The sequence below is a fragment of the Melanostigma gelatinosum genome, assembly GCF_949748355.1.
Source record: "Melanostigma gelatinosum genome assembly, chromosome: 8".
Taxonomy (NCBI): Eukaryota; Metazoa; Chordata; class Actinopteri; order Perciformes; family Zoarcidae; genus Melanostigma; species Melanostigma gelatinosum.
The window spans coordinates 25393399-25421038 of NC_136641.1; the positions used below are offsets into that span (position 1 = coordinate 25393399).

The following is a 27640-nucleotide window of genomic DNA, read 5'->3' on the forward strand; positions in this document are numbered from 1 at the left end:
AGGTCACCCGAGCCCGACTCTACACGCTAACCGGGAGAGAGCGACGGCGAAGGGAAAACACGTTCACCGTGTTGCTGATCATAGCTATCGGCACGAGAGCAGAGCGTCCGACGCCTCAACGCAATGGGGGGGGGGGGGTGTGGAAGAGACAATGAACCTTCTCTGCATCGACGGTTTCAGCCTAGAACTAACGTTTCTTCTTTAGGCAACAACCAAAAAACACACAGAAGCCACATTTCATTCTTATTTGTTTTCTTCTTACTCGATAGTAAATCAGTTACATTCATTTTTAGGTTATACATTTTTTTTAGGCTTTCTCCATGAATATATAGGCTCCTACGTTAAAGCTTAGCATTACGACCAACATGAGACTTATTAGCAAAAAACTAATTTGAAGGGACAAACCAAAAACAGGATTAAGACAGAATGATGGTGAATGGACACAAATATGTGAACCCCCCCCCCCCCATGTTGTGGAACAAAAAAAAAAAGAAGCAACAATTCATTCAATGTAGCAGTTACATCATTACATAATCGTGATTATAAAACAACTTAAAATGGAGGATGCAACTATTCTCTCAGACTGGGTTTGAACACGAAGCAGAATCTGAAACATACAAAAGACCCTTAAAGACAGAGCGACGCAGAGGGGCGTGACGGATGGCAAGAGTACAATTTTCTGACTTTAAACGGTGAGAGTTCAGGTCGTGGAGGACACATCCATCATTTCCTTTTTTCCCCCCAGAGGCCTTTGCAATTCATCCTCGGAAATGTCTCGAGTCCCGTGTGACTTCACACTTATCCCTGATTTCTCCAGCAGTGTCACTGTTTGAGCAGTTCGTTTGAGAAGTCACCAATAATTAGAAAACAAAAAAAAACAAAAAGAAAACATTAAGGCTCCAGAAAACAGGTTTTTCTGAAATGAAAATTGTCAGTAGTCAGCCAAAAAATAGAGATTTTTCTCGATCTGAATGAAAAATAGATAAAACATTGAAGTTTTATTATCGTGGCGGCTCCAAGTCCGAACGTTGCCTTTGGGATCCTCCAACCCTGTTGGCACAGTTAGAACCTCTGAAGCATGGCAATGTTGCCCCCAAATGGACAAAGAGGGGCAGGACACGTCCGATCCTGATTGTACTGAAATATAAAGTGGCAGATTTCGTTTTTTTCCTCCGAGGTGCAGTCAGACCCTGATTCAATTGGAAAGAGGTGGGAGGTGTGGGGCAGGAGAGAGAAAACCAGTGTGGTGAGAGAAGAGGATGGAGCGGGAAGAGGAGACTAGAGAGCGTGGTGGTGGTACATTAATCAGCTAGTTATCCCTGCACAAGAGGTGGGCGGTACATGGGGGCAAAAAAAAGAATTAAAAAGCACAAGTCTCGACAATGGCAGAGATTCACCAGGATTAAATAAGAAAAAAAATGAAGGACTTTGCATTTTCATATTCTTCTGTCTCTTAAATCAAAAGTCCTAGTATGTAACTGCTGATCAAGCCGAGGATAAATGTCTTCTATTGTTTATTCCTGTTTTGGCGCTCCTGTTTGGAAAAAGAACACAAAAATAAAACAACATTAGACATTTAAATATTACACAACAGCACATTTTAACGAGGAATCTAGTCAGAGCAGAGATCAGATATCAGAATATTTAATCAATCTCATCAATCAGGAGGAAAAAAAGTCTCTCTGTCTCTCTGTGTGTGTGTGTGTGTGTGTGTGTGTGTGTGTGTGTGTGTCTCTCTCTCCCTGGAGAGAGTGGAGGAAGTGAAGCTCCAAAGAGAGTCGATACGTTTTGAGGAAGATGCTCAAACTAGCCCCGAAGTTTGTTTTGTGTATTTGTATTTAGTAAGTAAGAGCGCGTAAGAAGTGACTTCACAATAAAAGCGATCTTCAGGTTAATGTGAAATTCAAATTGAGTCAGTCTATCAAAAATTAAAAAATTAAAATAAAATCAATGATTAAAAATACCAATAAATATACAAACTGTATTTCAGAGAAAATTGAATTTCAAGTGTGTGAATATCTTGTCAAACTGATAAGAACACTAAAACCAATCTGACTGCAGAACAGCACCTCAGAGTTCAGACAAGTCTGCCAAAATGTTAACGATCAACGGGTTAAATGAAACAATATTAGCAGTTTAAGAGAAATTGTGAAAATGTCGAGATATTATTTCTCGGCCCTACTTATTACTCGTGGGACGATCAATGACACTAACAAGAAAATACTAATTATTATTATTATAAAACGATTCTTTACCTGATCCAACCGAGAGCGGTTCGGGATCGGAGAAGGTTCAAAAGTCTGTCGAAAGGAGGAAAAAAAGAGCAAACAGAGAAAAACAACAATTAGCCTCTGACACAAATGAACCAGAAAATCAATTTGCAAACAAACAAACATGTGTAATGGTGTATGTATATTTTTGGTATATTGAAGGCAACACAGTGAGATTACTGTGTCCACCTTGCACACCTCCTCCTCCTCCTCCTCCTCCTCCTGCCTCTTCTCATAATGGGAGAAGTCATCAAAGATGGAGGTGGTGTGTTTGTAGGTGGCGATGATCTTGAGCACCTGCTTGGCCTTCTCCAGAGGAACCTCCTGGGTGTCGCGGGAGTTGGTCACCGGCTTGTTGTCGTTGTTCTCCAGGCGGATGTGGCGCAGCTGGCTGTTGGGCACGTCCTTAACGAACAACCAGTCCACGTCGAACTTGCCCTTCCACTTGTCCTGCGCCCAAACACCGGCACTGGTGCCGTAGTCCACCGGCGAGCGCATCTCCGCCACGCCGCAGAAATGGCCGCTGCCGTTGACGCTGAACAGCAGGTACACGGGGCCTTTGGCGTTCATGGCCCGGAAGGCCGAGTCCAGCCGCTTGTTGCCGTGCTCCGTGCTGCACCAGATGGAGTACTTGATGGAGCGGTGGATATCGTCCTCGGAGTAGCTCTTAATGATGAAAACACGTCCGTTCTTCAGGTTCCATTCAAAGTCCTTGGGGTTGTAGCTGTGGGAGGCTCGCAGCTTATCCAGCACCGGGTGGGACTCTGCACCGGGTCCCTGGCTGGCACACGTCTGAGGGCCGCAGTTCCCGCCACCGACCATCCCCATCACGCCGCCGTCGTGGCCGCCCTGCCCGTAGCCTTGGTTACGGTTGCGGGGGGCCACCCAGCGGGTCTGGGGCTGCGGGGGCTGGGTGTGGTTTTGGTAGGGCTGAGGCGGTGGCTGATGGTGCTGATGGTGCTGGTGTTGGTGATGGTGGGTCTGTAAGGCCATAGGCTGCATCTGGGGCTGCACCAAAGACTGGGGCGGTGGGGGGTGCATGGGTCCTTGCTGCATGTGGCCTTGAAGAGGCATGGCGTGAGGAGGCAGACCGTGAGGCTGCTGCTGCTGCTGCAGTGGAGCTGTGGCTACTTTAGTCACGGGGCCCTTGTCCCAGGTCCCGATGTTCATGTTGTGTTTGATGGGAGGCGGGGGAAGAGCCCCCCCCAGGTTGGACATCCCTGGCTTCACCTTGGCTTTCAGCTGCTGTGGCTTGGCGGGCTTGCTGGCAATGGCCGCCCAAGAGGTGGGTTTGGGCGGCGGCATCCCGATAGGCGTGGCCCCGTTCCCCGTGGTCGCCACCACCGGCCCCCCGATCACGGACCCCACGGCCTTGACTCCCGAGCCCTGGCCGGTGACGTCCCCTCCGATCTTCAAGCCGACCATACCCTGCTCCAGGCTGTTCATGCCGGGGGCTTTGTTGAGGGTGTCGCTGTGAAAGCCTGTCTGACCATCGGGCAACAGGGTGCCCCCCAGGGAGCTGGGGGGGTAGCTGTAGCTGCCGCCGTAGGCTGAACTCTGAGTCTGCTGGCCCTGGGAGCCACTCGCGCCCCAAGCAGAGAAGGCAGGGTTTTCGGGGAAAAAGTTAAACCGGTGGGGGTAGATGCTGCTCCCCAGGCCCCCCGGCTGCCCGAACACCGTGTCCGGCATGAAGTGATGGTCTCCGTTACTCAAGGCTCCGTAGGGGGTGAGGTATGGAATAGGGGGGTCCCCGCCTGTGGACCAGGGAGCCTCGCTGAGGGGATACGGAAATCCAATGGAGGGGGCGTAGTAGCTGGACAGGTAGGGGTCGGTGATGGACTGGTAGCTGTTGTTCTGTTCAGCAGAGCCACAACATTAGCAAAGGACTTACAGTTTGACTGAATCAGGTCTATGATGTAAATACAACTCTACATGAGTGACGAACATACAATCATATCCTGTTGCGTTTCTGTAGTAATAACGAAGTGTTTGTTTTAAACATAGCAGGAGTTTTGTAATGCTGTACAGATCATCAGTTTGATTATTTTAGTGATTGTATTACTGATATCAGAAATATTAAACTAAAATCACTACAACAAACAATCGTCTTAAGATAGAGATACCGGCCTCATTCACCAATATGTGGGTAGAAATGTTCATTCTTTTACGTTTAAATTACCATCGTAGTCGTGACACGTGCACACAAACACAAATGCAATGACCGAGGCGGTGAATGTCGTGTCCCTGAGATACGGACTGTGGCTCGGGTACAAATGAAACATTTAATTTAAAGGTTAATGCGAACAAAAAGACAGAACAGAAGAAAAGGAACCAGGTGGAGGAGGAGGAGGACAAGGACCACCTGCTGTTATTGGAACATGTCCAGTAAATGAGGGTGAAAGTGAGGACATCCAGCCAGAACTTTCACCCAGAGCTCATTTACTTCATAGTTATTTTCGGATGTACTGAAATCAACATTTGAATGCTGCAGAGGTTTATCTATTCGTTCTGCATGAACCTGTAGTTCTGCAGAGAGCGTCAAAGAAAATGATTGATGTAGCAATTTCCTATATTCACGTTTTTACGAAATGAATATTCTGCTTCAATCCATATTTTTGGGGCGTTTCGCGCCGTTAAAAACAACATTTTCACCGAGGTCAAAAAACTTAAAATGTGCGAATTCTTTTAGGGTGATGGTGTCATAAAATATGACGACAGACATTTGAAACCTCAAAAGAAGCTCTGAAATATTCTGCATATTTTAAAGTAGATCATACTTTATTTAATTATGGCAATAATTGATGAGGATTAAGCGCTTCAACTATATAGTAATTTAATACATTTGGCCTATAAATTGATAAATTAAATAGTCTATTAAAGCCCATTTGAATAAATTCTGTTTTAATACGAGACGCATGAAGATACGAGGTGTGTGTGCGGTTTGTGAATGAGGCATGTTGAGGTTTACCTGAGTCGATTGACTGGTGAGGTAAGGCTCAAAGTCATTGTCATGGACCGTCTCCTTCTGATGCAGTGAACCATTTTGCACTGCAACAAAAGAAAAATGACATTAATGTACATTTAAATACACATGTTTACTGGTTGAAGACAGAGATAGCAATGGCTGTTTTAGTTGTAAAGTTGCATTGAGTTTGAAATGATCGACTTAGGGTTCAATTATCATGTTGTAAAACTAAATAAAATGCATATTTAACTTGCTCAGCTACAACACAGCACACAATAGATTTAAGGACAGCTACATTTAAAGATGTATTGATATCCATCTATCCAATGACGTAATCTCTCTGTCCACCATGTGTGTGCATGTGTTCTTCCCTAAACGTTCTTTAAATGATCAGTGAGCCATGTGAGGCCGAGCCTGTCCTGGAGGTGAATCAGCCCGTGGCGTGCTGCCAGCGAGGCGTGAGTCAAGACCTGCCTGTCACTCCGCCTCCTTCACTCGACTGCAGTAAATCAAAGTTGACTAGAACGGCATCACAAAAAAAATCCAATTACAAGGCCATAACAACAGTGTTGCCTCCGCTAACGTTGCGGAGGAACTGACAACAATGAATTTCCAGTAAATCATTCTGCAAAAACATTCTGGATCTCTGATTTATGTTAAAATTTTGTTGCACAATATCTCTAGAGATTAAAGGTGGCTATACAACTTTGCAGTTTGCACCCTCACAAAGGATTCTGTGGTCAGATTTAAGAGACTAAAGCATGAACAAAACATCCATGGAAGCTTCACAAACCAGACAATACTGTCTGCTACGCATGTTTGAAACCGCCATATTTCTTTAGCAAAACAGAACGAAAGGAATCTGCCTTTGTTTCCCCTTCCGTTGGCAAGGAGAGCTCCTCTTTCCTGGTTCACTGAGCACTTTGACTAATGTAGCAGCAGGAGGAGGACCATCTGATGTGCACGAACAACGGTGAACGGGGATGGAAAACAGAACCGGTGCATTAAGGAATATGATTGAAATATCGTCAGAATAAGGACGGGACAGTGGCAAGGTGGATTATGCTGGGAATGAATTTTCTCCCAGATCCCAAGCAGACTACAATCTCTCTTTTACTCACAACTTTCTCTCAACCAAACTACAGAATGTCAGGATAGGGAACCTGACATCAACAACCACCATCCTGAACACTGGTGCACTGCCCAGCCGAGGCTCTTCTTCCTGAGGAAGCTAAAACAAGCTGGCCTGCCCCCTCAACTTCTGGTAAACGTCTACAGAAGTGTGATTGAAAGCATCCTCTGTCAGTGCTTTACTGTGTGGTATGCCAGCTGCACAGCAGAGAACAGGAGGGACCTGGCCCGGGTGGTTGGAACAGCACAGAGGATTGTGGGAGTTACCCTCCCTGACCTGGCCACTGTGTATGCTGGCCGCCTCCAGAAGAAGGCCAGCAACATCTGCACAGGCATCACACACCCAGGTCACACTCTGTTTGTTCCACTGCCATCAGGAAGAAGATTCAGAACTATCAAAACCCGGACCAACAGGCTGAGGAACAGCTTTTTCCCCAGAGCGGTTTCCTCCATCACTCCCTCACCCCACCCAGCTCACACCGGACAGTGCTGCGGTGAAACACTTTAACAAAGCACCTTATTTACTTTAAAGCCATTGATGCCTGTGTTTTATCTTGTATATATTTATTTAATATCTTGTTTTAAATCAGAAATGTCTTATACATTTTTTACCTGTTGCTGCTGTACTGACTGAGTCGCCAACTTAATTTCGTTGTATGTTTTTACAATGACAATAAACATCCTTATGCTGTCACGGCTACAGGGGACGAGTGTGTGTGATACTCAAAAGACAGCTTTGGGTGTGCTAATCTCCAAATATCACCAAATATGCAACTACCAATAACATTAGAAACTGCTTCAACGGATGGCATCAACACCATGCAGGTTAAAACTGAGCATCATGGACATCTTCTCATCGTGCCTACTATCAGCAAACAAAGACATAAAAGTATCATCCCACACAAGCCACCCGTTTAATGACATGATGGATGTTATACTCTGATGTGTCTCACAGTACTCAATTATTTGACCCCTGACCCTGATATTGTTTATGTCATACTAACTTCTTCAGAACATAAACAATACAGTCATCATTTGATTTAATTTGTACATCTTGTCCACACTGTGGCAAGACCCAGCATCTTTCTGCATACTTGCACATATATAAATATATGTACGAATGCTTTTCTTTTCTTTGTCATGCATTTGTTGTGTTGGAAATAGCTACAACTGAATTCCGTTGTGCATCCCTGTATTGCATAATGACAATAAATGATCCTTGATTCCTTGAATGTGTATATTATGTTCCTAAAATATTGTGTAGCCTGACAGCAGTGTGTATATCAAAGACAGTGTATGTGATGCAGATTTAGTCAGAGGAGCTATAAGCCCAGGCAAAACAGGTATACACAAACAAATACAGTACAACTCACCTTTAGATGCTTGTCCCTTTGATCTCTGCACACATGTCGCATGAAAAGGAAAAACAGGAGATAAACACGGTTATTTTCAGTTGATTTGGGGGGATTTCACACTGACTGATTGCAGCTTTTTATTGTATTACTCACAACATTAAGACTACTTCCTGAACAGACGCAATGCAACATGATTACCTAACGTTGCTCACCAGTGAGAAGCTGTACATAAATACAGTTTAGCTACAATAGTTAGTCGTTTATTTGGTCTGTAACTTTAGCTAACGCACGCACAACTAAGCTAGTTAGCTTAACGTGGCTTAGCCCTCTTTAAAATGGCTTTTATAAACGCAAATAGCGTAAATAGCAGCTTGTAATTTAGACAAAGTCACCCTAGAAACAATGCTGGTGTTTGTACCACCTTCAATATAAACACAAACTTGGAGCTTCACTGAATAAGTTAGTTTGAACCTCTTATTATAATCATTTTAACGTTAGCTTTCACGTATTGTGTCGTTAGTGGTTAAAATAGTTGTTTTCTTCCTACTACATTGATTCTACAGATATATAATTATAGTTAAAATATGCGTTTAGCACGGGTTTGCATGCTTAACGTATAACTTAAATGTCATTCCTGTTAAACGTCCGTTAAAAACACATTTAAGCCGGAATGTAGCCGTTGTAGCTAATAGCTAACGTTACATGCACCCGGCTAACGTCAGCGGCTAGCTAGCTAGCTTAGCACTTCCAATGAATAGCCGTAGCCCAATATAAGAAATAACTCGTTTAACGTTAGCGGGGTTAAGCTAACAATCCTACCTGAGGGTCAATGCTTGTGGCAGACATTATTCATGAAGCAGGTCTTCTCACAACAGCCGGAGCTTGTGACTGGATTTTTTCCCCCAAGGCCCCGTGATTTGAGAGAAGAAAAAAAGAAAAAAAAACAGCAAGTTCACACACACACAGCTCAGTTCCAGTTAGCTTATGTCGGCTACCTGCTTAGCTTAGCGTGTGTTGTGGAGCTAGCAGTTGTAGCTCAGCTGTGTGTGTGTTTTTTTTTCCGCTGTGTGCACCAGTATCTTCAACTTCCACAGTTTAAAAGTCTGTCGCCTTCGGATACTGGTGGTCCGAAAGCAGTCCAAAAATAAACGTTTATGTGACGCCGGTTGGAAGCTTTTCTGGAGCTTATAGAATATTTCTGCACCTCCTCGGTCGCCTTTTACTTTGTCTTTATTATTCCAGACAGAGAGAGTGTGTGTGTGTGTGTGTGTGTGTGTGTGAGAGAGAGAGAGAGAGAGAGAGAGAAACAGACAGAGGGCACAGAGAGAGAGGGAGAGAGGGGGGGGAGAGAGAGCTCATACACTTCCCCAATGGCTGCTCTCATCCGGGCTTTGAGCTGCAGTGCACGTGGCTCCCCGCGGGGGGTGCAAAAGTTTTATTTTTTATTTTATTTGTTAATATCTGTGATTCCATTAATGTGGAAGCCCATTTCTGACACTGTGATGAATACAATTAAGATGTGATGACAAAAACGATGAAATGCTACGTCATAATTATGAGACAAGTCATAATGATGAGACGCTATCTCAACATCGCGCTATGCTGTTTGTGTTCTGGCCTTTTAACACGTTTCAGTAGTTATTACTCTCTGTCGCCACCAGGAGGCAGCAATGATGCACCCACAGCCCCCATACAAAGCCATCAACGGTCAAACCATGCTACTTTTTATAGATAGACTGTAAATATTGAATGAGTGTTGTGAGTATTACAATTAATAGACAAATATGTTGTGATTAAAATCTTTAGAAAGCTTTTAACACCACAATAAATCCCACAAACAAGAATAAAAGAGACTCATTATGTTTTAAACTAATTAACCTTCATCCTTATGTCTTACAGACCTTTGTTTAGATCATTCTATGCTTGTAGGGTTATGGTTGAAAAGTTCAAGTTTGTAAGCTTTCACAATGGTATTTTTTAATAACTTTGTTGTTGGGGCCATAGTGTTTGTTTTTTTTCATTCTGAAATGCTTCACGTGTTTTGTCCGAAGAGGCGGAGCGACGTTCAGGCTTTTCATCCATTCAAGGATCAATGAGCGCATAACGTTCTGGCATTCGGTGGCCTTTCTGGAAAGCCGTCTGCCGGAGCGCAGGCCCCCCGCAGCTGATCAGATTATTTCAGCTGGTGTGCTGCACTCACCTTCAGTGCGCGCTCCACTATGGACCGCAAACGGGACGACCGGCACAGGACGAGACGAAGCTGCGCGCCACAGAATGACGGATGACAGGGGAACCGCGCCGCACGTCCTCGAGGAGCCCCGGATGCGAGGGGAAGGGGAGAGACTTCGAACTTTTGAGAGCTGGTCAGCAGATGCGCCGGTCACATGTGGAGCGCTGGCCAAGGCGGGCTTCTTCTTCCTGGGCCCCGGGGATAAGGTCCAGTGCTTCTGCTGCGGGGGGGTTTTAAGATGCTGGATGCGCGGGGACAGCCCCGCCGTGGAGCACGAGAGGCATTTCCCCACTTGCGGCTTCACACTGGGCCGAGCCGTGGGGAACATCCCGCTCCAAGTCGGATCCTCCGACTCCGTGGACGGCCAGCTGTTGAGTCAGCTCCAGAGGATGACTATGGATGACCAGGGGACCGCCGGGCAAGCGGTCTACCCGGAGATGGAGGCGGAGGACTCCCGGCTCACCACGTTCCACAACTGGCCCACCGAGGCCTCGGTCCAGCCAGATATTCTCGCACGAGCAGGATTTTTCTACACAGGTGCTCATTGTCTCATACACCCTCCTTCTTTAATACCTTAATATAGCAACGTTCGAGTGATAATAACATTTCTGTCAGTTGTTCAGCACTGACCCCGGTCACTGCTGGAGCGACCTCTCTTTGTGAGAGAGTTAATGGGACAATTGTCCTGCTGAGTCATGGTGTTGTGGACAGAACAGCCTGGACAACGCTGGGGCTGCTAGAGAAGTAGAGTTCAACCGCTTCAATACACGGAGTCAAAAAAACAAGTGCAACATAATGTGATAATACAATATTTAAATGGAGTTTTGTGTCAGAGAGGAGGTTGATTCAGCTTTAGTGTCATTGTCACAGGTTTTTAGTTTGTGCACGATATTGATTCCTTTTACAGTTTGACCTATGAAGTGGTTTATTTTATTTTCTTCTTTTATTTAGGACAGAGGGACAGTAACGAGATGTTACAACTGAGTTTCTGTAAAAAGACTCGCATTGCTCAATATAACAAATCACAAATTTGCCTGAGAGGGCTTTCACAATCTGTAAAATGTACAACATCGCATCAGAAAAGGAAAAAACAAAAACCTTTAACATGAAACAAAAAGAAGAAACTTCAGGGAAACCAACAACAGAAGGATGCCTCTCCCAGGACGGACAGAAGTGCAACAAATGTCATGTTTACAGAATGAACAGAATATCATCAACATGAGAGAACTATGAGAGTAGAAGCACCAATAATAGCAGAAATAATCATCGAAAAAAAGTGTGTAAGCATAACAATGGTCCTGCTCATCCTGACAGGTCACGGCGACAACGTCAAATGCTTCCACTGCGATGGAGGTCTGAGGAACTGGGAGCCGGGAGACGACCCCTGGCAGGAGCACGCCAAGTGGTTTCCGCGGTAAGAGGAGGACTTGTTCCAACACGTGCAAAAAGTTTGTGTGTTTTTTGTGTTCAGCATTCACGCTTTAGAAGATTTGTAAGACGGAGTCTTTGTGTTTCTCAGGTGTGAGTTTTTGATCCAGGAGAGAGGGCAGGATTACATCAGCAACACACAGGACTCTCACTTCCATCTGGGGGACACTGTGGTGAGAACGCTCACTCCTCTAGCAGCAGCCGCTAGGATCACACATTGATGCGTGATGATTGATAAATGACAGTTTGTTTTTCAGGGCGGATCACAGACCTCCACAGGCAGAGACATTGGATCCAGGAATGGTAAGTCACATAAACAGTAGAAACAAGGCAGGGAATAAGAAAGCGTTGTTACCAAGTAGACCTGGATTTGATGCCAGAGATGATCTCCGTGCACGAAGTGTCAACATCCTCTCCAGCTTGTTCACACAACAGGGGAGAAGGTGGAGCAAACGTTGGGCGTGTCACTGCAGTTCGTGCAAATGGAGGCAAAGAAAAGCTGCAACCAGTTCATTCACGTATTCTCAGATCGACGTGGTGAGAACACCTACAATCTCAAATTCGACTCTCTGGAAGAAAAGCAGGTCCGGTACTGTTCCTCCGGGAGGCGGCTGAAAATCTAAATCAGTGCATGTTCAATTAGCTGAGCTCATGTTTGCTGGAGGATTGCAGTAATTAGGCGGTGCTATGGAAACCATTTGTTGCACACGGTTGCAGGGCAATTATTCCATACAATGAAGGACTTACAATTATAATCCATTTCAGCAGAATACACTGACACATCAAAGTTCAGCTGAACACATGTATTCCTCACAGTTAATGTAACATCTCGTGGATGCGTAGTTGTTTTGGTCGCTGGTCTCGTCCTCCTCACTTCTTCCTCCCCTCTTCCTCCCCTCTTCCTCCCCTCTCATCTCCCAGATGTGGTCGGGGGTCTGGGAGCGTCGTCGGCCATGCTTTCTCCCGTGGTGCAGACGGTGCTGCAGATGGGCTTCGAGGCCGGCCTGGTGGAGAGTCTGGTCCAGACCAAGTACCTTCTGACGGGTCAGCACTACACCTCTGTGTCGGACCTGGTCTCCGACGTGCTGCAGGCGGAGCAGCAGGACAGACAGAGGGGGTCACAGAGCAGAGGTAAGGCCTCCAGTACTGTACTTACGTACATTCATTGTGGTACTTTTACTGAAGTATTTCCTTTTTGTTTCTATACTTCTACTCCACTACAACTCACAGGAATATGATGTGTTTTTCTTTTTACTTTTTTACTACATTTATCAGCGATGGTTGCTTTTCAGATCAAAATGTGACAAAAAACAGATGATAATCTCATGAGAAACATTACATTGTTAAAGATTAAACACATTTTTTGGGCTCCAGGCTGTTTTCACACAGCATCAGTAGCTATACCTACAAAACAATGTGTGAGCTGTAATTCATATATACATCCCACAAAATACATTTGTATGTCATCCAGGTAATCACCAACCAGGAAGTGTAAGACCAGCTGTTTGTGTCCCGCGTGAAGCGAGAAGTCAGCGTTGATTTATTTATGCTGTACTTCAGTAACGTCACCTCCGTAGTTATTTTAACCCAAACTACAATATTTTACTCAACCCAAAGAAGTCATGTTGTTGCCTAAACCGAACTAAGTTATTTCCTGTCTGAATATTTTGAAACGCACAAAAAATGAGGAGTAATATTTGTTGTTAGACATACGAACCGTTGTGTATGAGGTTATAAACTGTTTGGTCGGGGATCTTCGTCATGTTTCACATGTCGATGAGTTGTTAGCAGTTAAAAGTACTTTAAATTGTGTTACTCTAAAGCAGCGGTTCCCAAACCTTTTAGGCCACGCACCCCCTTCTACATCCCGACCGGCCACCTTTAAGTACATTTTGCTGACGATTCGTTTTAAATACAGGTCTCCAGTTTGTAATAAGAGTACAATAAGAGTTTGTATTAAGTATTTAATACCAACTAGAGGTATTAATGATCAGCATGCTGAATACTGTCATTTTCCATGCTAACCTCTTAAAGAATTATCTGCCAATTAATTGTTTTTTGACAATTTGAAATGAGAAAATAACATGAGCACATGCTAATAACCCAAATATCAATGCTTTAGTGAGTATATAACAACATATTTGACTGTCTTGTGTGTCCTACAGAGGCAGACACGAGGGAGGGCTCCAGCACTGCGAATGTGAGGACACAAACACCCATCAGAGAGAAAGGTCAGAGGTCAACAACTATGCACTTTGCAGGGGGGAAAAATGATTTACAATCAATAGCACCATTGAGTTGCTGACGTGCGATCGCTCTATCCCGCAGACTCAACACTCTTGAAACTCAAAATGACTTTGTCCCGTCTGCGGTTTTCTCCGACAGCGAAGGACCCGAGCCCCGAGGAGCTGCTGCGGCAGCTGCAGGAGGAGAGGACCTGCAAAGTGTGCATGGACAAGCCGGTGTCCATCGTCTTCATCCCCTGCGGTCACCTGGTGGTGTGTGGCGATTGCGCCGCCAGCCTGCGCCACTGCCCCATCTGCAGAGCCGTCATCAGAGGCAGCGTTCGTGCTTTCATGTCCTGAGGCGGCAGTGAGGACAGGTGTCGCTTTGCACGAGTTTCTTTCCTCTGCTCTCTCATTCGAGCTTGTACTGATAACAAGACTAAATAAAGAGTAATTGCTGCGTGCTCGTTACAGCTGGCAGATCGTTTTCTATGGTGAACATTTGAAGCTGTTCGATGTGTGTTTTTTCTTTACGCGCACAAACACGTCTACTGAATGTCACACAATATCCTTAAAAGAGCACATTCTTTTATTGACAGACAGCTATTTACATGAACACAAAGCACAGTTCTGGATAAATATGATTACACACAATCAGGTCACATTGAGGCAACACAGGGCACAAAATAGAAGAGAGAGGTACGGGGGGAAAAAGACCTTTTCCACTTTCTATACAAAGAAAAAGAATGATCTACAAACAGGTGGAATGTTTTTCAGTGGAAACTAGCACACAAACACTAAATCCAGTCACCGGGGGGGGGGGGGGGGGGGGGTAAGGAAGAGGCTGTAGTGCACTAAGAGGAAGACTGGTTTACATAGTAGCATTTACTACTAATACTGATTATGTTACAATGTGAGGTGCTCTGTGTTTCTACTAACCCACACACCTGTGAGCCTCCACTCTTAGAAATAAAGGCTGCTAACTAGAACCATAAAGGGTTCTTCGGCTTGTCAATCAAAGGGGTTCTACCTAGAACCCAACGTCGAAGGGTTATACCTAGAACTGGGGCTGGGCGACACAGAGAAAATCTAATATCACAATATTTCAGACTAAAATCTGGTGTCGATATTGCGACGATATTGTAGAGTTGACCATTGGTGCTTTTACAAAATATTTACACAATGAGATATGTGATAATCTTCAGTCATGTGGATATTATGACTAAGTGACTAAAGGCAATCAATAGAACATCTAGAACAGTCTGGTCTCAGAAACCTGCATCATTCTAATGCAGCCTTTAAAACCCACAAACACTTCTGCAACATCACAATATCCAAAATCCAAGATATCTATTCTTACATCACAATATCAATATTCTATTGACATGGCCCAGCCCGACCTAGAACCACCTGTGAAAAGTTACACCCAGAACCCACTTATGAGAGGTTTTACAGAGAACCCTTCTTTGGTGAAATGGTTTCATCCAGAACCCTCTCTGGAGGTTCTATCCAGAACATTTCTACCTTCTGAGGATGCTAACAACAACCCATGGGGTTCTACCGGGAACCATTTTCTATTCCAAGATTATCTTTAACCCACCCGGGGGTTTCTACCGAGAACCCTTTTAATATTCCAAGGGTTTCATCTCAGTCCAACAAGGGGGGTTCTACCAAGAGCCCTTTTCTATTCCAAGTGTTTCATCTAAACCCACCCGGGAGGTTCTACCGAGAACCTTTTTCTTTTCCAAGGGTTTCATCTAGAACCTACCCAGGTTGTTCCACTGAGAACACTTTTATAAACCACGTGTTTCTTCTAGAACCCTGAAGGGTCGGGGTTCATGTGGTGCAACTCACAGCATTCATTGTTCACAATCGTTTTTGGGGGTGTGGTTCTCGATTGTGGCCGTTCTCTTTTAACACCCATGCTTTCAACAATCCTTGAAGAACGCTTCCTTCCACAGAGGGTTCTCAATGGAACCCGTAGTCTCACAAAGAAGCCTTGACAAACCCTTCCTTTATGATTCTGGGTAGAACCTCAACCCTTTATGCAGAACCCATTTGGAACCCGTATTTCTAAGAGTGAACCAGGGGTGTGTGTAGACTTTAAATCATAAAAAAACATAGAAAAGACATAAAATTATTGCATCTTGCCGATAGAGAAGAGACCAATCCAATGAGAAGGGGTCGCTCTCATCATTGTGAAATTAGCCGACAGAAGCGGTCTGATGATTTTAACAGTCCGCTGACTTTCTATCCGGCAGTGAAGAACATCTGACACCACGGAGGAATCTGACACACAGCAGGATATTTTTAGTTGCTGACGATAAAAAGGACTGAGAACAGAAAGAAGTTCTTTCTTCACAACTCTTTTGATTCCCAAAAAAAATCCATCTCGGCAGAACATTTCAAACTCAGCTTGTAATCAGACGAGTAGCGTACGGAGAACGTTCTGGATTTAAATGTAAATGGATAAAAAATTAACTTGACCCAAATGATAAAGAAAAGAACTGAAACAAGAGCAAAGCACAGATTCATCCTACATGACTATTACTTTGAAGCCCAGTCGATCATAATTATAAAGATACTTATGAATGCATTGTAATCGGCTTATCACAATGTATACTTATAGCTATAAACACAACAAACATTCCTCATGTTTTATAATCATAACAACAACATTTTACAGCTTTTTATAATTACTTTTAAGTTCGTGTGTCATAATACTTCAGAATCACTCAATCACCGTTTTTGTTCAAAGATCATAGTGTATTTTAATTCCCATAATTGTCTTTTTAAAATGCATTATAATTACTGTCATAATGGATTATAATGCGATTATAATACGTTATTTTAAGTGGTCATTGTTTGATTTCAGTAAAATAACAAAATACATTTTATTGCATATATTTAATGATATTTTCTCACTTTACTTAACGCAAACAATAACCACTTGAAGTAACTTATTATAATCGCATTATTATGCATTTTGACAGTGATTACAATGTATTATAAAAAAGATTATAATGTATTACAACTATGGAAATTATAAGCGAGTGACTAATAATTATGATGTGTTATGATATTTGAGTCATTATAAATGCTTTGAAATGTGTTATGATTACTGTTATAAAGCATTGTGAAAATGACGAGTGCTTATAACTATAATGGCATGGTGCTATAAACAGATTATAACACATTATAACTTTGTTTATAATGCATTACAGACACCAGAGAAAGTGTTCTCAAACGTACTTGTTGAAATGTTTACTGTGCAGCAGACAAAAAAAGTTTAAGACAAATTGTGGATGTTTGTTTTTTTTACCCTGAAGCAGAAACTCGGTCGCTTAGCAACTTGTAGCTACATGAGCCCTCTGAACACCAGAGAGCAGTAGTGATTCACACAACCAGTGAGGCAGCAGAGGATCTGACGTTGAAATATCTGACATGAAGAAAAGAGTAAAAGTGCTACTTATCATCAGTATAGATACGACCAACGTGTGTCAAACTAATCCGAGTAAGAAACGACACAGTAGAAGCTTTCCAGTCACAGTTTAACCAGCTCATACACAGCCACTTCAAGACACCCGTTCTGTCTTTCCTCAACATGTCATACACATTATAACAATATAAACCCTGTAAAAAATAAAACATGCTATAAAACAATCACGACTGAGACGATCACCAGCGACTCAGCTGGAGGTCGTGCTGCTTCCACACTGAAACCCGCTGCAGCTCAACGTCCTCGCTTTATGCAACGTGAACGGGGAAAAACAGTCGCTTTTGTTTTTTACTTGAAGTTAAAAATACGCCGCGTAACCTTTGCTTGAGCGTGTAATGATGAAGTAACCCGACGTGTCAGCAGTTAGAGGAGGAACAACAAAGCAAAGTCTTCTAACACCTGACACTTCAGAACCTGCAATAAGACTCCCCAAATAAAAAGAGTGAGACTCATGCCGTCTGAACTCCTCTGACTCGGCAACATTTCAAACTCTAAAGCCAAAATCCCCCCTGTTGTTTCATTATTTACATTTTCTATTTTTTGACGGATGCCCCTGTAGGTTTGGTGCTTTGTTTTGTTCCCTTCCCTCCCCTCTACCTCCCCCTACCTCCCTCTACCTCCCCCTGCCTCTCGTCCTGCTTTGCTTCTGTATGTATGCACACAGATCCTGGCCTAAAGTAAACAGGCGGCGCACAATAGCTCATTCCACGGGCTCCACTGTAATTCAGCCCTCCGGCCGAGATCTGAGCCAAAACCAGCAATAACACGCTAAATCACCGAGTCCTCTAAGACACGGCACCGCAAGAGTGGGAACGCTGGGCCGTCCCCGATTACACGCACGCACACGCACGCACACACACACACACACACACACACACACACGTTTGTCTATACGCTGTACATGTTCTGTACAGTCTTGGGGAGTATGAGACCAGTATGGGCAGGTCACAGCAATGGAACCTCAGCAGGGAACTCAAAGAAAAAGACAATATGAGGCGTTGTTGCACTGTAATTCCCCCCCCCCCCCCCGCCACCCCCTTTTCCAGGAACCCGTCATCTCTCCCTGGAAAACAATGGGCAGCACACCAGTAAACAGCGTACTGAAATCAAGAAGGGGAGGAATGTCTGGCGTGTCCCTCCGGTGAACTGAGGGGGGACGTTTTGTGTCAAAAACAGCCATCTTGTCTTCGTGGGAAAATGTTGCCGTGTCGCCTCCGCCGCCGGACGCTTCTGTCATTTACGTAGACCTGCAGAGAACAGAGAGATGGGGAAAGAAAGAGAAGAGAGTCAGAGGATGGAGCTATCCTGGTTATAGCTCCCTGTAGGTTTGGGGGCAGACAGAAACGTCCTCCCTCCCATTAGAGACGGAGCTGATTAAACTGTCAAGAAGCTCATAAAATATTCATTTCATATTGGCAGAGAGTTACGACATGACTTCCCAGACTTATTGTTATCAACTCCTCTGCACAACGTAATTGATTCATCCAATTTTAGACAGGTTTGTGTGTGTTTTGCTCCATGTACTTCTATCAGTCTACACACACACACACACACGCACACACAACTGTGTCATGAGAGGCCTCCGTTTTCCCTACAGCCCTCCGACAGGATGGAGCATGTTCCAGAGAGACGTTCACGCCCCAGACATGACTCAAGGCTCCAGATACTGAGCTGGAAACCGTCACGTTTCTGGTCACTGTTGTTTTGTGACCGCCGGCATCCTGATTAAAAATACTAAAGGAAGCTCTGGAACAAGCGAGTGAGTGGATCATTGAAACAATTACATGTTAGGGCTGGGTGATACGGCAAAACATTGTGATACTTGACAAATAAAAAGGTATTTTCTCATTTAATTCGATTTAATTCAATAGTATCTGCAGAGCCCAATATCGCAACATCATCTGGACTCTCGCGTTGGAAAAGTAAAAACTTCCCAAAATAAAACTTTTAACGGGCAACATGAGAAGGATCCTCTATCAGGACGGACAGAATAGATGTGTAGAGAACGAACAACATACTAAAATTACAACATCGTCAATCCGTGTCATATAAATGATACATTTAAAGAGAGTAGCAATAGCAGCACCAGTAATAATAGAATAATTATGATAACAACAGCAGTAAAAGTAGCAGTAATAGTAGTAGAAACGTGACTAATAATATAATAATATATAATAGTAATGATTAAGAACTGCAGTGCAAAATGAACAGATTCTGAGGAATGTGAGTCAGTATTTGCTTGTTATTATCAAATAAGCCGACAATTGTGTGTCACGATATCTCAGGATATGATGTCATCATGATACCATTTCTTTGATAAATGATCACATTGACTTATCACCCCCTCATTACATGTCGGTAACTAATAGGTACAGGACAGAGTGCAGATGACCACAAAAGGAAACGGACACAGACATGTTGGCGTGACACACGTTCATACTTACAGGTACATGGGCTTTAAGAGGAGATGAGATGGTTTCTCATTGACATGGTAGAGAGGGAATGGGTCAAATCCACCAATAAAATCGACTGAAAACAAAGGATTAAACACATGAATTATGGAGAAAATTATGGAGAAAATCAAAAGACAGACAAGAGAACAAGACGCTGACATTAAAAAGACAAACAATGATAAAAACAAACAGTTGAATGAGAAAGGAAATGGAAGCTAAAGACGCAGTGGGGACAGATGTAATGCAGGGATGTTGAAAGGTACGTTTTTTTACTTTTCAACAAAAACACCGTGTGTCTAAAGGCAGAGCTCGGGAACAGGTGAAAGCTGAAATAGCCAAAGCATTCTTCTTCTTTTTCTTTTTTTTATCGCTCAGGAACAGAGGTGACTTTCAGTCACGAGGACCGAACGCTCAACCCGTTCTGTTTGTTCTCTCACTTAAGAGTTGCAGTGCGGAGTGCAGATGAGCACACCAGCGGTGTAGAAAGAGACAGGGGGACACGATGGAGACAACAGGGATTGTGGGTAATTTGTGTGCAGATGCAGAGAGAGAGAGGGGGGGGCGGGGTCTGACTGACAGGGGGCCAAAGAGATTAGAGAAAGAGGCCAGCACTGTCCAAGAGCTGGGAACATCGTGACGGGAGAGGAAAAGGGAAAAAGTGAACCTGAGTCAGTGGAAAAGAAATAAAAGGCACCAAAACAAGTCGCGGATGCTAGTTTAAGAGGGAAAAAAAACCTGTTACACACATGGAAACTACTGTCAGGCCAAATCAGTTGCATCCTGATAAGAGGACGCAGAGGGGACCTGCTGAATGCTGATATGTAGGCAGGATGAGTGCAGAGCGCCACAGGGGGTGGTGGTGGTGGTGGTGGTGGTGGTGGTGGTGGGGGGGGGGGGCGTCCCTTTCCTGTGACCCTGCCCTGGTTTCCTGGGATTCTCTGTTTCATTTTTCCACCAGGGACACATTCCCTGTCACAACGAGTTGTGCTGAGGACCAGTCAGACGATAATGACGGTTGCCATTGTTAGACACACTGGCAGCTCTTGGGGACGCCGGTGCATCCGTCAGTCTGTCGGTGCAACACTTTGCTTTTTAATGGTTATTAATTTAACCTTTACTTATCGAGGATATATAGGTATTGGTCCATAAAAAAACCCACAAAACACAGATAACAGACTTTAAAACTAGAATTACCGCCTCGCTGTTGTATGCCTCTCACTTCTTCACCTTGCTTTGTCTACGTAGCCGCGTGTGCATGTTAGCCGCGTGTGCATGTTAGCGCATGTTTGTGCATGTTAGCGCTCCCGCTAGCTAGCTCACGGTCTGTACTGTGCACCGCTCTCACACGGCGGCTACAGCCGACGACGCCGGCCTGACCGACAGCACCGTCGGCGAGGGGTCCTCCGGTTCCCTCTCAGGTAAACACTGTTAGCTCCGTCAGCAGATTATGGTGGATTATGTCCTTAGAGTTTTCTGGTGGGAGGGACGTCCGGATTACTCTACTGAGTCTACTAAGCCTCCGTGGTAAACGGCAAACAAAACTTTGAAAATAAATGTAAAAACCTGCTTTGACGAAATGCTGGAACGCTGCAAACTCAAATTGGCTGTTCATTGCTTTTCTGATGTTTTGGCATTTCTGTGTGGATGGCACGCTTTTAAAAAATGAGATCAGAAAACACCAACATGAATGATGGAAAACATTCAACATGAAACGGTGCATTAGATCTCTGTAGTGTAGACAGCGGCCTTGGAAACACTTATTGGCAGCTGATGGCCGCATGTGATCCTGTTGTACTGAAAGGGGGCGAGCTCATTTTCCTCCGAGCAGAAGGAGCGAGCGGATTTTCCTTCGTGTGGACACACTCGAGAAATGAAAGGTATGCAGGTCAACAGCGAAGGCATCCATGTGCTGCCCCGAAACAAGCAGGGAGTAATGTACAAGTGGAAATCAGGACCTGAGCCGAACCAGGAGAGAAGCTGACAATCACTTCATGTGTGTGTGTGTGTGTGTGTGTGTGTGTGTGTGTGTGTGTGTGTGGGCTGGCGAGCTGACAGTGAAATGAAAACAGGCACAGATAAAAAGGGGGAAAGACCAGTCGGGAAAAACAGGGTTTGTGAGTGTGGGGAAGATCAAGACGTTTTCTCACATGAACAATGTTTTCTCCTTCTGGAAACACGCTTGTTTGTTTTAAGCGGGGTGTCTGAGTCTCAGTAGAGCGTGCAGGAGGCAGGACATGACGCTGATCACAGCATGATCAAGTAGCCGGTGCGTAAGTTGTTCAGAAGCAACAGATTCTCTTGCCGATTCCTTGAATCCGTCTGACGTTTCGGCGTCGGCCCTTAGCGACGGGAGTTCACAAATCTCTCCACAGTTGGACATTTTCGTTGGCGTCTTCGCGTAAACGACCCGTCTTCTTGCGACTCGGATGTTTGTTTTTCTTTACGAAGACCTGCAGGTTCATGCAGTATGCTTTAGGGCGGGGCTACCTTGTGATTGACAGGTCGCTACCACGGCGTTGTCTGGTAGATTTCGTCTTCAAATTTTAACCTTTGAAAGTGTGTTTTCACTTGATGAAAGTTAATTGTAACCATTTTTTGACGTCTAAAAAGATTTAATTGTACGTTCAGTTGTACTTAGCGCCACCTTCTTCTGGCTGCACGAAACCAAGATGGCGACGGCCAAAATGTCAAACTTGAGGTTTCAAACCTCGAGTCCACAAACCAATGAGTGACATCACTTCCTGTATACAGTCTGTGGTTCAGGGTGTGAAAGAGGCTAAAGACAGAGATAAAGGGCAAGAATTGTTCTCTCTCTCTCTCTGTCTCTCTCTCTCACACACACACACACACACACACACTATTTAAAGGCGCTCCTCATGGTTTGATCCACTCTGCAGTACTACATCTCTCTCCTCACACACCATTAAACAGCCATCGCTGCAATGCAGGCTACTCATTGACTTTAAAGGCATATGCTCCGTTATTCTGCATATGAAAACTTCAGGTGTGTTTGAATGAGAGTGTATTTAAAGTTAATCATCCATGCAGAGAGGAGAAAGGTTCCAGGCAAACACAGGCCAGGAGAACCTCTGGAATATGTTTCACGTGACGAATACAGAACATTCCGCCACTGTGCTTATTGTTGGGCAAATATTTTGATGATCGATTATTAACGTTGAAATGAACTGGTAGTTGCAGTGCTAATTTCCAGAATTTACAAGTAACAACTACTTCAATGTGAATATATTTTGCAGAATAATTAAAAAATATCAGAGTTCCATTCAAGTGTCCCAGGATGTTATGACAGTGAGCCAACATCACAATACTTGGACCAAAGACTGTACAGAAGAAGTGGACGTGGTCTTTGTGATGTCGCCCATCTGTTGGTGGACTGCCGTTTTTTTTAGCCTCTAGCTTTCTGGGGATGCTACTCAGCACAGAGGGCGGCAGCATAATTAGCAGACATGCTAAAGCTAGCTTATCCCGGCGCTCGGCTTCTAACTCCATGACCTACTTTACAAAGAGGATTTTCCCCACCACTCGCTCAGTCGCTGTGTCTGCTCACCACCGATAACTCTGTGGAACCAATTCACACACACACACACACACGCCTGAAAGACAGTCCAAACCCTGGGCTGATGTTGTATGATGCTTGCTATTCTGCCCATTGTGTCTTCCTGTGAGTGTGTGTGTGTGTGTGTGTGTGTGTGTGTGTGTGTGTGTGTGTTTCACCCCGCTATTCTTTGCGCAAGCCTGAGCACTCAAATCTATCTCACCCGTCTCCCCTGAGAGTGAGAGAGTGCTCGGCGTGAGAGGAATTCCTGTCTTATCTCCTCATTCACGAGAAGCTCATCTTGTCTGGTGTTTGTTTCGCCATAATGACCCGTCTCCTCTTCCAACCTCGCTCCTGACGAACACCTCCCTCTGCTCTCCCCCCTCCATGCTCCTCTTCCGGTCTCACCCTCTCTCTTTCGGTCCCTCCTGAGGATTCTTCCCTACCTTTCTTCTCTTGCCGAGGCGCAATCAACTGTGGAAGTTATTGACCGACGAGGCGCTTAATGAGGCTGATAAAACGAGGGACCAGGGACCTCTAACTTCTTTTTACAAGCACACCTCATTAAAGCTTCGAAAGCCAGAGACGGGAAACGAGACGGCGAGCGGCGGTGACTTCTTACAACAATTGGACTCTCGTACGTGATTATTCCATCTTAGTGTGGAGGAGGCGAGGAACAGGAATGAAGCGAGTGAAGAGAAGAGGACGTTCTGAGTAGGCGGAGAGGTGCTGAGGCACAGAAACACGCTTTAACACATCAAATGAGAGCGGTGGAGCTGGTGTGTGTGTGTCTGCGCACCTGTGTCTGCATGAACAAGTTTGTGTGTGTGTGTGTGTGTGTGTGTGTATATGTGAGCAGGCAAAAGGTTGATTACAATAACAAAGAGCGAGCGGTTGGAAGCTTTCGTGGCAGCGTTTTACTCCTGAATCAGAGAAGAGCCGCCAGATAATTAAAACTCGTAAAAATCCCATGTTTTGTTTTCACCCGTGACCCTTTTTTTTGTTAACCAACCTTTCCTTATTGCTCTTTTGATCATGTTACCGCTGTTTTTGTGTGTGTGTGTGTGTGTGTGTGAATGACCGTCCGCTTTTTAAGCAAACACAATCTGTGCCACACGGGGCGGTGAACAAAGCTCAAATGTCACATAGAAACAAACGTGTAGTTCAGTTTAGTTGGCTTGACTCGTGCTGAGGTGGTGTTGCCCTCCAGGGATGATTTAGGGTCGACTGGTGATTAAGTGGTGCTGCCCAGAGCCGGAGGTGGTGACGCTAACCGCTCACAGCCGGTGAATCTCTGGTATGTGACCACCAAAGAACTGCCTGGATCTCTGCAGAAGCTCGTCTGCAGGAACACGGGCACCGCAAGTTCCCCTCAAATTACAAGAGTCTGCAGGTTTAACATGACATTAGTGCGTGTGGTGCTTTGTGCATTACGTCGTGTTCAAATCAAAGGGAGCGTTTGGGTGTCTGGGATTGATTACAGCCAGGCTCCAGCTACTTCACAATTAGTACTCTGACAAGCACGAGCAGTATGTAGGGGCCTGTGATTTCCGCGATGTGGAAAACACGGAGAGCTTCACGGAATTTGATGATAAAAATGGAATCTGCGGTGAAACAAGGCACATTTTGTTTTTGCCAAAATGTGGAAGCAATTTATGAAAATCAGGGTTTCCCCTACTATCACAAGCGTTGTTTTTCCCCAGCGTCTAAGCTGTATGAACGAAAATAAACTATGCCACTAATTTACGGGTCACGCTGCTTCTCTCCTCTGCTCTCTGTCGGTGTTTTTTAACTGACGGTTGAGCTCATCTCCTCCAGACACACAGTCGTGTTGAAGAGGCCCTTCCACACGTCTAGCGTCTTTCAAACTACACGATATTGGCTCTGGTTTTCCCACTCGCCGCTAGTTTTCGGAGCTTCCCAGCAAAAGTCACAGATCAGAGGCGAATTTGGAGTTCGATGTTCAAAGATGTGAGCCGAGAGGCTCTTCGATGAATAAACATGTGACCTGTCGGGAAACTGCAACCAATGAGAGCGCAAGGCGCGTGTTGAGGGGTCAAATAAAACAAAGGAAGTCGACACTAACAGTTACATTCACAAAAGAAGGAGCGTTTTCTTTTATAACCGCATTGAATTACTTGCTTTGATGTTGTGTGTATTCATTACATTTTGAATATTTTCTTATGAAATGTTGAATTTGTGTTCATCTACCACATAATTAGGCACGTTTTCTTCTGATGATAAAATGTGCTTCAATCGCAAAGCACAGAATTCAGAAAAATGTAAAACGGAATCTGTAACAAAATAAAAGGATTTCATGGGGCCCGAAGTATGATTATGTCTCTGAGAAACCTATTTAATCTCAGCTAATCCTCACAGAGCGTTCAGGGTTCATTTTCATCAGCGAAAAACACGTTAACGCAGATTCTCATGCACGTGGACATCGCTATGCGTCCCGGAGAGTTACGGCGGTGCTAATCAGATATTTACGACCGCCGCTAACCCTTTGATCAAATGCTTCCTGCCCTCTGATTGTCCGACCTCGAGCGAGAACCTCTGACCCTGCGTCCTATGAGGTCACAGCAGCTGGGTCATTTATCACAAGGGTTCATCTCTGGTGTCCCCTTCTCTAATATCTCATGTCGCCTGTTCACACACCCTTTTCCCTCTCTCTGCCTGCTTCATGCAGGACAGGAAAAGGCCGAGTCAACCGCACAGACGGGCGCGAGAGCACTGACACACTGAGCCACTTCGGAGGAAGCGTGTGCATGTTTGACAAGCTGCAAGAGCATGAGGAGGGAAGGTGTGTGCGTGTCGAGAGGAGAGTGGGGGAGGTGCACTCCTGCGGTGTAAAAAAAACACCCGCCCGAGCCAGCAACAGACAGCTGGAGCGACAAACAAGGGGGCACGTGGGGAGAAGAAAGTGAGAGAAGTGAAAGCCCCGAGTACATGAAAGAAAGGTTTGCAACAACAGCGAGGACCACACAGACGACTGGACACGTGAAAGAGAAAGGGCGAAGAATGGGCTGAAGGAGGTGTGGAGAGGGAACACATGGTTCCTTTGGTTCTGGAGGGAGAGAGCGAGAGAGAGAGGGCCCAGCTGGCGTGGGGGAGGACAGAGGAGGGAGACAGGGGAGAGCTGGAGCGGTGACAGTGGGAGGTAAAGATGGAAAAGAATAGAAAGACGTGGCCCTGTTCTCCTCAATTCAGGAGTTTTCCGTCACGTCTGCGTGAGTGGTTCTGAGAGCGATTCATTAATTGCTGCAATGATCTGTTTCAAGAAAGTGTGTGTGTGTGTGTGTGTGTGTGTGTGTGCGTGAGGGGGTGAGGTTAAGCGACTCACAGCTGTCCTCCTCCTCGGTGATGGCGCTGACAACATAACAGGCGTACACGAAGCCCAGGAGCTGCAAACACACAAGCAAACAAGAGAGATGTTAGACTTCACCGAGCTGGCGGTTGATAAACAGCTGCTTTGATTGGCAAAAAAAAGTACACAGAACATCTGGAAAGGAGCGGGGTTTTTTTGACGATGCAGCCTCGATCTTTTTGGGGGACCGTGTGATGCAAAGCTGCAACACTCAAGCTGAAACGATTCGAGCGTTCATTACTCGTCAACAGTCTTTCACAGGCTGCTTTCTTTACAGCTGTGAGTACTAACAATAACCATGTTTGTTATTTATATTTGGAATGATCACTTTTGGGGGAGTGGCTTTGGAGAGAGGCCTAAAGGGACGGGCTGTCAGTGTTGCTGACTTAACAACTTTCTCGCTAGATTTAGCAGCTTTTGGAGCTGGTGTTGCTCGCTACTTTACTAACACTCTGCACCTTCACCGTTTCACATCAGCGCTATTTTCTGCCACGGCGAGCACCTGCTTTGAGAAAAAAACAAACTTTGATAAACCCAATCTATGCTACCTGCCCAGGTTGGAGACTAGGTGGTGAACATAGTGGAGCATTTAACTGCTAAAGAGCCACGTACATCCATCAGGAGTCAAAAACAGAGCTGAACAAAGAACAAATTGGATTTGCATACAGCACGTGTCCAGAAACAAGGACGCTGAGTAGGTGTAAATAAAGCTACTTAAAAAGGTGATAAAATGTCAGTGCTGCTTTATTGTAACGTCATTGTTGTTTCTTACACATACAGTAGTAGCTCGCATGCACAAACACACCAGAAAGCAACGGAGCGAGAGCACAGACTCACTGTACGCTGATGCACATGTGGGCAAACAGCGCTGAGAATAGCCCGTGGGACTGGCAGATGCCTGTCATCGACTCAGAAACAGACTCAGCGAGAGACAGACACGCTGAGAGACGGTCTCTCTCCACCCGGGCAAGCCATCCATCATTTGTCTCTCCGCCATGCCAATTAAAAACAGCATTTGGGCACGCTGCCCTCCTCGCACACTGGGTACACAAACACAAAACCCAAAGGGAACGGACTGGCTGTCTGCGACGGCGGCTATTTATAGAACATTCATTCAACCTATAACTTAACTTGGCCCGCGTAACTATAAGAGGAACAAAGACG

At 45.0% G+C, this 27640-nt stretch overlaps 3 protein-coding genes across 4 annotated transcripts in view; 1 reads left to right on the forward strand and 2 right to left on the reverse strand.

The window, feature by feature from the left end:
- Window positions 1–235: 235 nt before the first annotated feature.
- Window positions 236–8926, reverse strand: LOC306780887 (YTH domain-containing family protein 1-like). The gene is made up of 6 exons (XM_079273405.1): window positions 8541–8926; window positions 7740–7764; window positions 5239–5318; window positions 2469–4124; window positions 2256–2300; window positions 236–1534 (listed from the first exon to the last, which is right to left on the reverse strand). The coding sequence occupies exons 1-6, from the start codon at window positions 8565–8567 to the stop codon at window positions 1508–1510; spliced, it is 1860 nt and encodes a 619-aa protein (XP_079129531.1). The 5' UTR covers window positions 8568–8926; the 3' UTR covers window positions 236–1507.
- Window positions 8927–9995: 1069 nt separating this feature from the next.
- Window positions 9996–13964, forward strand: birc7 (baculoviral IAP repeat containing 7; the record flags this gene model as incomplete). Its single annotated transcript, XM_079273859.1, has 7 exons — window positions 9996–10488; window positions 11266–11365; window positions 11471–11552; window positions 11637–11682; window positions 12301–12510; window positions 13545–13610; window positions 13765–13964. The coding sequence occupies 7 exons, from the start codon at window positions 9996–9998 to the stop codon at window positions 13962–13964; spliced, it is 1197 nt and encodes a 398-aa protein (XP_079129985.1).
- A 4147-nt stretch (window positions 13965–18111) lies between these two features.
- Window positions 18112–27640, reverse strand: part of nkain4 (sodium/potassium transporting ATPase interacting 4) — a 37590-nt gene continuing 28061 nt past the window's right edge. Inside the window, exons 5-7 of one of the 2 annotated variants that reach the window (XM_079274301.1) lie at window positions 26453–26513; window positions 19548–19632; window positions 18112–18350 (exon numbers count right to left, since the gene is read on the reverse strand). In XM_079274301.1, coding sequence (XP_079130427.1) covers window positions 18341–18350; window positions 19548–19632; window positions 26453–26513 — 156 coding nt within the window. In that variant the 3' untranslated portion in view covers window positions 18112–18340. The remainder of the gene's footprint in view (window positions 18351–19547; window positions 19633–26452; window positions 26514–27640) is intronic. The other variant, XM_079274302.1, reaches the window with a different exon arrangement.